We start from the raw sequence: 15414 nt of genomic DNA, 5'->3' as shown, positions 1-15414 counted from the left end.
TTTCCTCTATTTCCTTTGACTTTCCTCCTGTCCCACTTTCATGCTCAGTCTCCACCTGGTTTTCAGCAATTCTTCTTGGTTACGTTACCCTTGATCATGCCCTACCAGGCCTCCCATATCCTCCTCACCACTGATTTGGATCATTTGTTGTTCTCTGGTTCAAATATTCTTTTTAGTCACTTTCACCCAATAGATGTAAAGTTGCAGGGTTACCACAGAGATTATATGCTCTACAAAGCCTAAAATATATACAGATACATTTGTTGGTCCCTTGCCTTGATAATACACAACTTGCATAACCCATCATTGAATATCTAGAAGGATCTTTATTGCTGTTGTTGTTAGGTGCCATTCAGCCCATAGCAACCCTATGCAAACAGAATACTGCACAGTCCTGTGCCTCCTCACAATTGTTCCTATGCTTGAGCCCATTGATGCAGCCACCGTGTCCATCCATCTTGTTGAAGGCTTTCATATTTTTCAGTGCTCTTCCACGTTGTCAAGCATGAAGTCCTCCAGGGACTGGTCTCTCCTGGCAATATGCCCAAAGTATGTAAGACAACATCATGCCATCCTTGCCTTTAAGGAACACTCTGGCCTTACTTCCAATACACATTAGTGTGTCCTTTCAGCAGTCCATGGTACTTTCAATATTCTTATTCAGCACCATAATTCAAAAAATTAATTGTTCTTCAGTCTTCTTTATTCAGTGTCCAACTTTCACATGCATGTGAGGCAATGGAGAATACCATGGCTTGAGTCAGGCACACCTTAGTCCTCAAAGTAATATCCTTGTTTTTTAATACAAGAGATCCTAGGCAAGATGTACTAAAGCAATCCTTCTTTTGATCTCTTCATTGTTGCTTCCATGAGCACCAATTGTGGATCCAAGAAAGACAAAATCCTCGACAACTTTTCTCCATTTATCATAATGTTACATATTGGTCCAGTTATGAGGATTTTGGTCTTCTTTACATTGCATTGTAATCCACACTGAAAGTTGCAATCCCCTTTAAAGAAGGATCTTTAAACCCTGTGTATCCTTTCTGCCTCCCAAAGACCATACTTAGATCATCCAATGGGGGTTTGAATGTTCATCGAACTCTGTAAACTTTTGAGTAAACCCTATTTCCTAATTTCCTCTTCAGGTAGTGGATTTAAGCCACTATTTTCATATTTTACTTGTTAGAGACTAACCCCACTTCAAAATTTTATAAAGGCAAGAAAGCTACCTGATAAGAATAATGGTTAACTTTTCCCTGTGTATATCCTGTAGGCAAATAACTTGTGCTAAGACATTTTTTAGTAAGCATATACTTGCCATCATGCCATGAATTAGGCCCTGATGTTTCACTGATACATTTTTCAAATAACAGGGAAGGGGATAAATTATGAAAATTAATCCAACAAACAATTGTTGAATGCTTACTATGTACTGTGTTACTTGCATTATATAATCCTCATGAAAACTCCTATGGAACCTGTACTTTTATTATACCCATTTAAGTGATGGGAGAACTGAGGCAGAGAGTGGTTATTTATCCTGAGTTACATAGCCACTAATATATTGCACCAGAATATGATCTTGGGCAGTCTAAACTACAAAATTAGATTTCATTGATTTACTTGTTCATTTGTTCATTCATATATTATCCATTCTTTCATTCTATCAACAAATATTTATTGAGAGCCTGCAGCGCTTCAGTCTTGATTTTAAGCATACCACAGCGATGACGAAGACCTTGCCTACTTGGAGCCTTGCTCTATTAATCAGTTTTCTATGATGCCAACTTGACCTCTAAGATGTGTTGCTGTTAGTAACTTTTTTCAGCTTTTCATGAAAAAAAGATATCAAGAGACGATCTGCTAACTGGAAGGTATTTTTCCAGTCAGAGAAAACAACTTCTTTTAGTAGGCACAGAAGAGGAAATTATTCAAGCCTGATATTGTTTATTTCTCCTGGAACTACCAAAGGTCAAGCCATCACAGCTTCTGAAACTATGATTGGTTTCATCACCCTGAAGGTAAAAAAGTCAAGGTCAAGAGTCCCTAACTTATCATAGAGCTAATTGTTGCCCTGCTTTCATTTAAACCAACTTCTCTTCGGTCTTCTGTAAAATTGGATAAAATTATTAAGGAGCCTGGTCACGAAGTCTTTAGTTACAAGCAGTAAGAAATACACTGATGTGCCATTATGGTCACGATGGGGGTATGTGTAATCTGTGTGTGTGCGTGGGGGTGTGTGTGTTCAAGATAGAATGGTGAAGGAAGAGGGAGAAGGCCACCCTTGGCACTTTGCCATCTCTTCTTCCCGCCATGCTCTTCTTTTCACTGCTGGCCAGTAAAGGGTTACTCTTAATGCCCTGCTGAAATGTTGACTCATAACTAAAGCCTTTTGCCCGTCCCTGGTCTTTCTCCCTTCCTGCCAGTGGTTCTCAACCTTCCTAATGCCATGACCCTTTAATACAGTTCCTCATGTTATGGTGACCCCCCAACCATAAAATTATTTTCGTTGCTACTTCATAACTGTCATTTTGCTACTGTTATAATCAGGCGACCCCTGTGAAAGGGTCGTTCAACCCCCAAAGGGGTGGCGACCCACAGGTTGAGAAACACTCCTGTAGACTAAGGCTGCTAATCCTGGCCCAGCTGAGAAAGGATGTTCAAGTAATAGCTCATAAAGGCATAATTATGACTCAGAGGGAAAATTTGCATTCTGATTAAAAGTTTATTCCTGTTAACCCCCCACATGAGTAAATAAATGAAGACTTTGTTTTACTGCTTCTGCAACATCGAACTAACCCACATTATTGAACTTTTTATAGCAATTTTGTTTCTTTCACACAACTTTGTATTGCCCATTGAATTATTTAGATTTCCTCAACTTTTAAAAAAATGGAGTGTAACAAGTTTTAACAATTGGGTGTAACAAGTATTGAGTCCAGAAGAAAGAGTATTTTCTGGCCATTGCAGACCTTTTTACTGTGTCCTGGGGTCATTTATTCTATCCAAAGTGCCTTACTCACTCTACAAATATCCTTTCAGTATTTCTTAGTATCAGGTTCTGTGCTAGGTAGTACAGCATTGGACTAATCATGTAGGTGTTATTCAACAACTGGTGGTGATCTGGAGAATTCCTACTTAAACTTTGTAGTTTACAGTACTACATAATTTACAATTTATGAAACTTCTTACCTATTACTTCACTGGATTTTCTGTCTGCTCATTATAACAACCTACAAGTAAGTAAAGAAATCCTTCCGTGTACACCAATGATTAAGATCATATTATCATAGTGTCTTGGAATCTTAAAAGCTTCTGAGTGGCCATACAACTATTAGTCCCTACTCATTTGGAAGAAAGGTGAGATAAGGAAACTGAAGGTTTAGAGAAGAGAGTAGTCTATTTCATAGGTTCCCAAGCTTATTTGGCATACCACCTCCTTTTAGAAAAAAACAAAACAAAACTCAGTGTTCCACTGGCAAGTAAAAACTTTTATACTATATTCCGTAGTGCAGGATAAAGTGTAGGTATCTGCCTTTCCAGCTTCCTTGGATCATTCCAGCATTGCCTCCTCCCCCATGTGGGGTGGTGGTGGCTTAGGGGGCCAGTATCTCCCACCCACTTTGGGAAATAATGGTCTATATGAGCCATAGCCTCATCTACCCTGAGACCAGAAAAACTGGATGGAGCCTACCACTACTAACTGTTCAGGTCAGCTTTTCCAAGTGTATCCTTATTGAATAGGAGTAAAACATGAAGCAGAACTCAGCTCCTTAAAAAGTATACTCTTAATGGACTCTTTGGCACTGAAGACTCCCAGAGATTATCACTGAGATACTCTTCAAACCTTAAACCAAAATTACCCATTGAGGACTCATAACATAAAGAATGTCACTCATGAGAAATGAGCTCCTTTTAAAAATAACCCATCAGAAACCAAATGGTCAAAATTACTCTAAACAGAGATGAGTAAGGGAGAAAGGAAACTACGGTGCTAGAAATGGTACCACCAGAATGAATGGGAATGATTGGCAAATGTCACCGATATCACTGCAAAACTTGTGTAGAATTTGCTAAATGGAAACTGAATTTTCTGTGCAACTTTTCTCTTAAACACAATAAAATTATTGGTTTTAAAGCCAAATGTTATCATGTCACTTTTCATAGGAAGAAAATGAAACCCAGGGAAGTCAAATGGCTTGCCTTGACTAAAATAAACACCAGTCTTTCTTGATTCCAAATCCAATGTCATATTATAAATCGGCAGTTCTTAACCTGTGGGTCCCAGCCCCTTTGGGGGGGTCGAACGACCCTTTCACAAGGGCGTCCAATTCATAACAGTAGCAAAATGACAGTTATGAAGTAGCAACAAAAATAATTTTATGGTTGGGGGTCACCACAACATGAGGAACTGTATTAAAGGGCTGAGGCATTGGGAAGGTTGAGGACCACTGCTCTAAACCATTCAAAAAACCACACAGCCATTGATTGAGACAGTTCTGACTCATAACAACTCTATAGACTAGCATAGACTACTCCTTTGGGTTTCTGAGGTTGTAAATCTTTAGAGAAACTTAGGTTACTAAATTTGTACATTGAATTTGGCCCCAATTGAATTCCATCATTTGTGTGTGTTTGTGTGTGTTTCCCTGCTAATTTGGTCTCCAATTTCTCCTTCCTTAGAACCATCTACATTCATATTTTATGGACTGGTCGTAGTTTCTGCACTTAAGTAATCTGTCTATCATCTTTAGAGATTTAATATGACATCCCAATATAACACTTGATGGCTCAGTAAAGATAGATTCTGTGGCAGTGAGTTTGAACCCTAAAGATTGGAGTAAATCCATTATTTCCTTGTAATCTGTACATCTTTTAGTTTCACTCTCCGTTTTTCCAGCCTCCCTGTAACATGCCAGCCAACTCGACGTTGGAAAGAGAAAATTTTAGTTGATTTTTTCTAGCTCCCAAAGGAGGAAAGAAAAAACTTTCCCCCTCTCTAGCATAATGTATTTAAAGCACTTGAAAATATTAATTTAGCAAGGGCTCAATGGAAAGTAAATGTCTACAAAAGAGTGAAGGCAACATATGTACAAATCCGCATGATGCAAGCGATGTGTGGGTTTTAACAAGAGTTGTAAGAGTCCCCAATAAAATAATCTTTAAAAAAATTATGTAGCTAATGGCAAAATATTTCTCAGACTAATCTTGTCTCCTGCCTCATGCTATTTCTCTGTAATTACTTCTAATATGCTTACTTCATTTATCCTCCTCACCAACCAGCCCTAACAACCTTCCTATTTATCTTCCATATTTATCACTTTTGAGGTTTTGCTGTGTTTTCCCCATTATTGCAAGTCTATTCCTAAGCAAGCAGGACTAATTCCTTGACCACCCAGTGTGCTCCTTCTTTCAACTGAAGTTTGTCACTTGACCGTATTCCATTAAACATTTTATTAATAAATTTGGTATATTGCTCCATTTGTTTCATGTGGGTAAGTCTTTTTATTTCCTGCTGTGATTGTAATTAATAATCTTGAAGAGCACAGATTATGCCTTAACATATCCTTTATAAAGATCCCTCCAAGAAAAAAGCCAAGACGGAATAGACAACAAGATCCCTTATAGAGTGTATGCAATGATTCAGCTTTCCTTTTTTTTTTGCCCTCCAGAAACCAGCTAACATTTCTTCCCCACTGACCTCCACTCTGCTGGAGATGCACAGCCATGGGTCCTCTGGGTTCACACTTTAGTGGAAGGGCAGAGAAGTAAACCAAACAATCCAAGATAGTATGATATGTGATTGGAGAGATTAGGTGTGAGATACTATGTATGTATCTGGTGTTTTTATATAGAAGAAGCTCCTCAGTAGCTTTGAGGTGTCTTGGAAAATGACCCCTGGGCTCTAGCTGAAACTTAAAGGATCAGTAAGGGTTAAAGTAAGATTTAGCTGAAGGGGGAAGGATGGAGGATGCTAGGACAAGCTATTCATAGGGTGGAAAACGTCTTTTTCTGGATAGTAAAGAGGTTTATTATGGTTGGGACGTGGCGTTCACGGGAAGGGGTTGTAGAAGGGACAGAGGGATCTGTTGATGCATTTTGTAGGTGCTATCCAGTTGGTTCCAACTCATAATTGACCGTACACACAACAGAATGGAACACTGCCCACCCAGTGTGATGCCATCCTCACAGTCACTTCTGAGTCTGAGCCCATTATTGCAGCCACTGTCAGTCTATCTCATCAAGGCTCTTCCTTTTTCTTTTTTTCCCCACTAACCTTCTACTTTACCAAGTATGATGTCCTTGTCTACAGACTGGCCCCTTCTGATGACATGTCTAACGTACATGAGATGAACCCTTGCCATCCTCACTTCTAAGGAGCATTCTGGCAATACTTCTTAAGCAGATGTTTATTCTACGGCACTGTGCATTGTTAGCTCTCTCTATAGTTTATGTCTACCTAAGAAGGGCTGGTTGCACATTGAAAAGCCCACAGTCCTTCTTTGCCTAACCAATGAACTGATTTCAAAAATGGAATAGCTATTTTAAAAATAGCATTATTATCTTTATAATTTATCATACTCTTAAATAAGTTGACTTTTTTTATTATTTCAGACTATTTTACATACCTAAGAGTGTTGTTCAATCTTTAACATACAGAATGTCTTTAACATAAAAAACTATCCTCTATATACTAAAAATCTTCCTAGGGAGATTTTAGGAGATGTTAAAAGTTAACATAGGTGTCCCACAAAGACAAATGAATTTATTTCATGGCTGCATAATTACAATTCAAAATCTGTGACTGCTGCAAATCAGTGGATTGAGGACTGGGACAGGAACAAAGAACTGAGGAATTTCCAATCACACTGACCAATTTATTTTTCTTATTGCATACTCCTCCAACAAATCCAATCATTCTCAAGAAATCTCTGCTAAATGTCTCTTGAATTCCTCCAGTTAACCAATCCTCATTCAGATCACTGTCACCTATACCATAGGTTCCCCCAAATTATCTGGCTTACCATCCCTTTTCAGAAACAAACAAGCAAACAAACGAAGAACAGCAGCACCTGATTAGCAATGAAAAGCTTTTGTAGTATAGACTATAATCCAGGATAAAGAGTGGGTATCTGCTTTTGAAGCCCCATGGATTATTCCAGTGTCCCTAGAGAAGTGGTATTGCCCACTTTGGGAAACAGCGATCTATATCTTCCATTACTTCAATGATCTCTTAAGGAGTTTGCCTGTAGCTCTCAGGCCAAACCATTCTCCATGGTACAGCCAGAAGACTTCATAAACTACAAATCTCATCATGCCACTCCCTGTTTTCAAAACAAAACTCTTGTTCTGAGGATAAAGCCAAACAATAAGGCCACCCCAGATCCCTATTTGTCATTACTCTGCTATAAGTGCAAATAATTAAGTTGTCAAGGCTGTAATTGTACTTGGACCCACAATCAACACCTGTGGAAGCAGCAGTCAAGAAACCAAATTCTGTATTACATTGGGGAACTCTGTGGTAAAAGACATCTTTGAAGTGTTAAAGAGCAAAAATGTCACTAAGGTGCACCTAATCCAATCACCTCATATGCAGTCGAAGACTGAGCAGTGAATAAGGAAGATCAAATAAGAATTGATGCTTTTGAATTAGGGTGTTGGCAAATCATATTGACTATACCATTGAATATACAAGCAGCTGAAAGGTTTATCAACATCTGTGATGATTCACTGGAAGAATCCGGATCAATAATCAAAAGAAATGAGTTATCTCTTTGGGGATTCCACTTATTTGAAGGGAATCATCAGTAGCCTGTGCATTCCTAAATGCTATCTATGCACTGATTCTTTATCCTTCTTTTCATTTCTTCCTTTTTAAAAAAAGTTTCTCTCTTACAAAAAAAACAAAAACCAGAAAACCCTAGCAACAAAAATAAGCTCAGTCATCAAGTTCACACACACACACACACACACACACACACACACACACACACACACACACACACGTGTATATTCAAAGCCATTAAGTTGATGCCAACTCATAGTGACCCTATAGGACACAGTAGCACTGCCCTGGTAGGTTCATGGGAGTAGAAAACGGGTTATGGTTTTAAACTGCTGATCCAGTGCATGACCACTATTGCACCAGGGCTCCTCTATTTTGTCTTAGAACTTCCCCTTAAATTTTTGGACTTGAAAAGTGTTCTTAGGAGGTATAAATAATATGGAATTGGCACATTGGTTCTGATCCTGGCAACACCAAAAGCAGCTCTGTGGTTATGCATTTGCCACTTCTCTGGATCTTGGTTTCTAATCTGTAAAATGAGCAATCAGAAAAACGGTACTGATTTTGGAATGAATCTTATTTCTTACCATTTATTTTCCCCAGCTTTGGTGGCACAATGAGTACAGCACTTACTTGGCTGCTAACCAAAAGCTTGGCAGGAGAGAAGGTCTGGCAGCCTGCTCCCAGAACGATGACTGCACAGGAAATATGAGGCGAGCATACCCTAGAGATGGTGCTATAGGTCACTCTGTGTGAGAATCGGCGTGAGGACATGCAACAGCAACGGCAAATATGCCCAGTGGTTTGCAGGCCTTTGTTTGTTTTTAATTTGCGGGTTCTTCTGGTACTTGAGATTTGTCATCATAGCCATCCCTGTCCTTCACATTGAGCGTGTGGACATTGTCCCTCGCCCCACTAGCAGAACCAAGGGACCAAAAGCAGAGCTCACTGGAACACAGCCCCGAGGAAGGAGAAGGGACACAGCAGCTGAAAGTCCTGTGTTTAAAGACGTAGAATGTGCCCATCACTTAAACCTACTCCTTGGCATTCCCTTTTGCCATTTATTTTTCCTTTGTTTTTTACCAGACAAATGTTTGAGTATGTTATCTCTTCTGCTTTAATTTTTGGGTATGTGAATTCCCCCCACACTTAGTGTGAAGGAGGTAGTTGGGGTGGTTGCTAAAGGAGAAAGCACAGCAAGCTGTCCACAAAGCCGAGGACTACCAAGCACAGGTTTTCTTACAAAGGTAATTGTTTCCCTTTGAAGTCCACTATTTTTAATTTCGCTCCTGTTATGAGAACTCTGCCTTCACTTTGACCTTCAAGTATCAATTGAATGTTCATGCCCACCATTGCCAATGCAGTCTCCCAAAATCCACCCTTAGAGGTTCATTTCTTCTGGAAAAGCTACCTACTGTTGGTCACAGGAGCCCTAATGGCTCAAGTGTGCCTTAAACATTGGACAGCTAACTGCAAGGCTATGGACCAGACTCATCAGCTGCTTCTCAGCAGAAATATGAGGCTGTAAGCTCCCATAAAGGAAACCCTACAGAGCTGTTCTACTCTGTCCTATGGGGTTGCAATGAATCCACTTGAATCCCCATGATCAAACTTAAGTCCCTAGCCTTGAGTATGATTCTTTAAAAGTATTTGAAATATTCAGATGCAAGATGGGGAAAATACCAGCTCATGTTGTATATGTTAACCACATACACAGTACTATTTTCTATTATGTATCTTAAATACACTGGAAAGGGTGTGAGTTTTCACATATTGATCTGTTTAGTCTCCGGATGAACAATAGAAAGAGTAGTACTTCAGCTGTAGCAGCAATTGGCCTAATTTGTTGTTTGCGCTTAGTGATCTCTAACTTATGGAAGTTGAGCTCAACTTGGCATCTGACATGTATATTTTTGTAAACTGGTTTTTATTAGCACTAGGAAAGTGGTCTTTGAAAGCCGTTTCAGAAAATTCATTGCTCCTGCTGTGATACTAACAAAGGCACTTTTTCTTTTACGTTATGTGCGCTCTACACAAGTTTTATTCTAAAATAGACATAAAAAGCTGGCTTCTTCTTGGTGCATTTTAAGGTTGGAATGGATCTTTGAGGTCATGTGCTGCGGCTAGGGTGGCGGTTATTGGTTTCATGGGTCTGCCTTAGAGCCATTTCCATCACCATCTATCCCTCTAGTCAAGAAGGTGACTCCTGTCAGGGGAGATAAAGCAGCATCTTGCAACAGCCCCCTCCCCCATACTGTCACTTCTGCAACCATCTCTGCTCTCACATCTACCAAAGCAAAGATGACACAGTTGTAGCACCTTTCCCCTTTTTGATACATTGTATAAGATTGAAAATCTTCCTTTGCCAATTTCCTTTTCTCCTTATGCTCAAACCTTGATGTCCATGTTCACTGTTGTTGCACCAGTGGAGGGGACCACACGAGTCACTCGCCGCTTTAGGATTATCGAATTGTAATTTTCTAGGAACTAAAAGACCAAGTACAAATAAGCGAAATGGGGGTTGTAATGGACAGTTTGGTGATTTGGGAATGTAGTAGACTAGAAGGGAATGGCTCTGAGGAGTCCTTTCATGTGTACTTTTGAATGAATGCTTCTGTTGGTCGTGGTTGTTTTTATCATGAATGGTCCCTTGTAGTTATCAAAGTGCCCCCAAAAGAATATTAGGTTGTTTACTTACTTTTTGAGCTTTTTGAATTGTAGTCAATTCTTTACCTTTCCGCTAACAACTCCCTCCCCCAGGCCCCTAAGTATCCTGCTTGCTTACAATCGCCAAAGATCATGACTTCTGGACCCACCAGAGACAAGTTCGTTAGTGAGTTTTAAATAAGGTGCAAAATCAAGGGATGTCTTGTTCCCGCTGTGGCCTAGGTGAGACTGGCGTGGGGCAGGACCCAGCTGAGTTGACAATTCTGTAAGGTCTAACACTGTTGATTTTAAGCACCACCACCCCCTCCCCATCCCCAGCCAGGGAACAACAACAACAGCAGCACAAAAATCAGACATTGTCATGACAAAAACCACCAGGAGGGGGATAGTGGTAAGCACAGGAAGAACTAAAATAATGATGATTAAGGCTACGTGGCCAGAGGAGCCCTGGTAGCAGGACTGCCAATTGGGGCCTCCGCACCTGCGAGGGGCGCGGGCCGGGGGCGTGGCGGCGGGCGGGGCCGGCGGGCAGCGGGGCCGGCGGTTGGAAGTGGGTGGAGTTGCCCTTGGAGGCGGCACCGGCCCTGGGCCCCGAGGCCCGCGGCGCCCTATCGGCCCCAGCCGAGTGGCCCCGCGGAGCCGGCGTGCTCCCGCCTGCAGGGGGAGGGCCGACAGGGCGCGGGCACCGGCCAGGCCTCGGCGGGCGCTGTTTCTCTTTCACTTTCCTTCCCAGCGGGCCGGCTCTCTGGCGGGAGACGAGCGGCGGTGGCGGCCGCGGGGTAGGTACCGGGCGGGCCTGGAGTGGCGCCGAGGGGCCCGCACACCGGCGGCCAGGGCGCTCCCCGCTCAAGTTTGCTCCCCGAGCGGGAGCAGCACCTCCAGACACCTGCTGGGCCCGCCCCACCCAGACGAGCGGAGCGGGCAGGCCGGGGGCTCGCCGCGGCGCGCTCCCCTGGGCGGAGAGGGGCCGGTGCCCGCGCCCGGCCGGGGGGAGGCGGCGCATCCTGGCCGCACAGCTGCCCGGTCCGCAGAGCCGGGCCCGCGCACCTGCCGGCCCTGCAGGGCGGGCGCGCCGTGGGGCTGGAGTCCGCGGCAGGACGCGGAAAACTTCCTCCCGCCGCGTCCTTGCCCCTGCTAGTCGGGCTTCCTCTAACTGTCTTGGCAACCGGGCTCGCCGACGGACGATCGTCATACCCCCCCATGTTGGGCCTGAGTTGTTTCCTCGTTCTGGGAACTTTGTGGTACTTTGAGCTTCTTGGCAAACCCGTAGGGAAGGTGTAGAGCCGGTACTCCCATTGTACAGAGGAGTCCACGAAGGCCCGGGCACCGAGGTTAACTTAAATGCCTTGCCGAAGTCATACGGGGCCAGGGACCAGAGCCTAGACCCCATAATCATCTGCGCTGTGTCAGCCTCCACACATTTTCCCAAACTGATAGGAAGATTACAGGAAGAACCTACCCCGTGCACATTCTCAGAGGTGACTCGTTGACTGGAATGTAGCCTTTGTTGTTTTTTAAACCCTATCAGTTACTTGCTACTTCCCTCTGAAGGCAGCAGCTGAAAGAGAAAAGTTCCCACTTAGAGAATGAAGTTAGGAAGATCAACACCTTTCGTGTTGTCTATTTTCACTGTGCATAGTCCTTGTAACAAGCTGTTTCATTCCCCCCCTCTCTTCCACCTTGATATACAGGCACCTATCAAACTTTCCAGGAGCAGAAAAAGTTAGACATTTATTGTGTTTGTACTGTGTGCTAGCTTTCAGTGCAGACGTTTCTGGGTGGCACAAGTGATTATGGCCTAGGCTGCTTTGGCAGTTGGTACTTACCTGGTGATCCCTCAGAACATAGGCCTGGTGCCGGGCCTTGGCAACCCTAGAGAGCAGTTCTACCCTGCATACAAGGCGTTGGTGGGAATCCCAAAGGACAGGGCTACCATAGCAGCTTTGCGTGAATGCCCTCCTTGCCTCTAGAAGGGTGAGCTCATTCCCTAGGTTTAAAATGCCGAGATTTAGAAGTAACACCACCCAGGTTTTAGATGTACTCATGTGACTAGTTTCTTCAAAGCTCTTGGGGACTATTAAGGTAGAAGCATGAGTAACTATAGAAGCAAAATAAAAGGGCTATTCAATAGGAAAGGAGTAAAGGCTAAAGTCAAGGGAGAGATTACAAGTGAGGCTAATATTGGAGATGGGCCTTGAAGGATAGGTAGAATCCAGACAGAGCCCAGGAAGGCAGTGGGCCATTCCGCTTGGGGAAGGAAGGATCATTTCAATTTGCCTCAAAAAGGATGTTGAAGGGTACATGAATGTCAGACCAATGTGTGGAGTGTTTTTTGTAACCAGCTGAGCAAATTAGGAGCCCTGGTGGCACAGTGGTTATGTATTGGGCTGCTACCCACAAGGTCAGCAGTTCAAAACCACCACCAGCTCCTTGCAAGAAAGATGAGTCTTTCTACTCCCATAAAGAAGTTACCGTTTCAGAAACCCACAGGGCCAGTTCTACCTTGTCCTATAGGGTGTCTATGAGTCAGAATGGACTCAGTGGCAGTGAGTTTGGTTTTTCAGTTTCTGTTCACAAGTCCCTGTTTGTTGCAAAAGGTTAAGTGCTCAGCTCCTAATGGAAAGGCGTGTGGATGTAATTCACCTCAGCAGATAGGTCTGTTTTGTGATTGACCCCTGAAAGGTCACAGCCCTTAGAAGCATAGTTCTAATCTGAAACACATGGGGTCTCCGTGAGTCAGAATCAGCTCCACAGCACAGGTATTGGGTTTAGTTTTGGTTTTTTGTTCATAAAGAGAAGACACTGACATTCTTTGTTCAGAGACCTCAAATGTGATTGCATAAGACAAAACTGGTAGTGGAATGTAAGGTGGATTGCAGGTGCAGGGTAATACCCAGGTACAGTTGTCTTGGATGGAATTGAGAAGAGTCATCAACTTGATTTGACTCCTGACTGCATGTGGGCTATACGGTGGAAGTGGAGATCATTTTCCGAGAGAAGAAAATATTACTTCAGGTTTGCATCTTTTAACTTGTACCGGCAGGAAGTCCTGATAGAGCAGTCAAGCAGATAGTTCAAATGCGTTACCAGAGAGGCAGAGATATCAAAAATTGACTTACTCACACTGAGCATCATTTGCATAGATATGATAGTTGAGTTTCCAGGGATGGATGATTTTGTCATTATTCTGAATTAAGTTATAGCAGCTTTATAAATGGATGTTACAGTGAAGGAAATGCATATTCACCTATTTACCTAATTTGGAACACAACAGTTGCTGTTCTTATAATGCTATTAATAGCATAAAAGTAATTTGACACCTTTCTCTCTTTTTAAAACTTTTGTTAAAAACAGATATGGGGACGCAAAGCCACCAGAAGGAGTGATGATCAGCGACCTGGTGATAACTCTGGATGTGAGTGCACATGCCGCAGGACGTCCGCTCGGAAACGACAATCAGCTGCTGAAAGTGGACTTTGATCCGCTTAATACCCTGGTTAGCTTGGACTCCAAGCCAGTCTCAGCTAACCACGAATGGCTACCCAAAGGAAGCACTTGGTGAAAGACTTCAACCCTTACATCACCTGCTACATTTGTAAGGGGTATCTGATCAAGCCAACGACAGTGACAGAATGCCTCCACACCTGTGAGTATTCTTTGATGAGACCTTTGACCAACACACCTGTACTCACTCTTTAAAAACGGCTGCATCTTGTTTCTACTTATATTTTAACTTGTAAAATAATTCATAGTCTGAGAATTATTCTTCTCTGCAGAATTAACTTTCGAGTTTGTCGTTGGGTTACCGGTGGCATAACATTTTGTTGTTATTAATATTAGTTTTTCCTCTGACTCACAAAAGGTTCTGAAACTCGAAATGCGTATTACTAGGTAAGGTGTTTCTAAAAGCGAACAATGTGAGGGGTTTGATTTTACAAGTGACGTTGAAGGACTTCATCTGCCCTGAGGTTTGGTTAGGAGGTGCATACTTTAACTCAATGACTCTTCTCCTGTGGTTTATAGACCCAGAAGCATCAGCATCCCCTGGGAACTTTGGAATGCAAATTGTTCAGCCCCACCCCTGGATTGTTCCAATAGTTAAGCGCTCACCTATTAGCCAAGCCCTGGGAGAATAGTGATCTTGCTTTCACCTGGAAACCACCAGCTGCTCCATGAGACAAAGATGAGACTTTCCATTGCTGCACAAAGTTACAGGCCCGAGACCCCAGGAGAGGCTTTACCCTGTCCTACAGAGTCTCCCTGAGTCAGAATCAACTCGATGGCAGTGAGTTTGGCTCAGTGTTAGCAGCACTTTGGGAGACAGATTTGCATGCTACTTGCTAAAGATCGCGGCCTTGTGGAGTGGTTCTATACTGCACAATTCTAGACTACTGAGAAGAGGAAGAGACATTTTTAATAGCCACTTATGCCAAGATTATGCATCCTTTTTGTTGTTCTACAATATTTTCCCCTATTTCACTGGAAGTTGACTCCACTGAGTCCTCCTAGTCCAATGCACCAAATAGATGCTTTCTATACTTCTCATTTTGGCTTTACACTACTGTTGGCATCATTTGGTGTGGAGCTGGGAGGGAGAAAAGGTACAGATTAGTTCCATTTTTATAGGTTTAGAAACAGAGGTTAAGTTCTTCCTGAGTCTCGAGGCACATGAGTGTTGGAGCGGTATTTAAAGTCCACGCTTTTCTCATACAACATGGTGTCTTTTTTGTTTTGGATAAATCTTTCCCTCTGTTGAACTGATACACAATTATTCCAATGATTTTTAATAAGAGTGCAAAATAGAATAATCTGGAAAGCCATTTAAAAACACAGTGGTTAGGACCTCGCCTGGGGAGATTTGGTGAGTCTTGTGGCAAGGGCTAGCCACGTGTGATTTGTAAAAGCACCTCAAGTGGGCTAATGCATATTTCTGTGTGCGACTTTTAAATCCCAGAGCA

General features: G+C 42.6%; 1 protein-coding gene across 4 annotated transcripts in view; it reads left to right on the top strand.

Moving 5' to 3' along the window:
* The window catches only part of PCGF5 (polycomb group ring finger 5), a 121691-nt gene that overhangs the window by 50323 nt on the left and 55954 nt on the right, over positions 1 to 15414 (top strand). For 2 of the 4 annotated variants that reach the window (XM_045291360.1, XM_004701079.2), the window contains exon 2: positions 13811 to 14102. In XM_045291360.1, the coding sequence (XP_045147295.1) occupies positions 13991 to 14102 (112 nt within the window). In that variant the 5' untranslated portion in view covers positions 13811 to 13990. Of the gene's footprint in view, positions 1 to 2004; positions 2025 to 11216; positions 11236 to 13810; positions 14103 to 15414 lie in introns of those variants that run through there. The other 2 variants (XM_045291359.1, XM_045291358.1) reach the window with 2 other exon arrangements.

This window comes from Echinops telfairi, unplaced genomic scaffold (genome assembly GCF_000313985.2).
Source record: "Echinops telfairi isolate 266 unplaced genomic scaffold, ASM31398v2 ScPeMD7_70;HRSCAF=299, whole genome shotgun sequence".
NCBI lineage: Eukaryota > Metazoa > Chordata > Mammalia > Afrosoricida > Tenrecidae > Echinops > Echinops telfairi.
The sequence above is the reverse complement of the archived record's forward strand: the minus strand, read 5'-3'. Positions and strand labels throughout refer to the sequence as shown.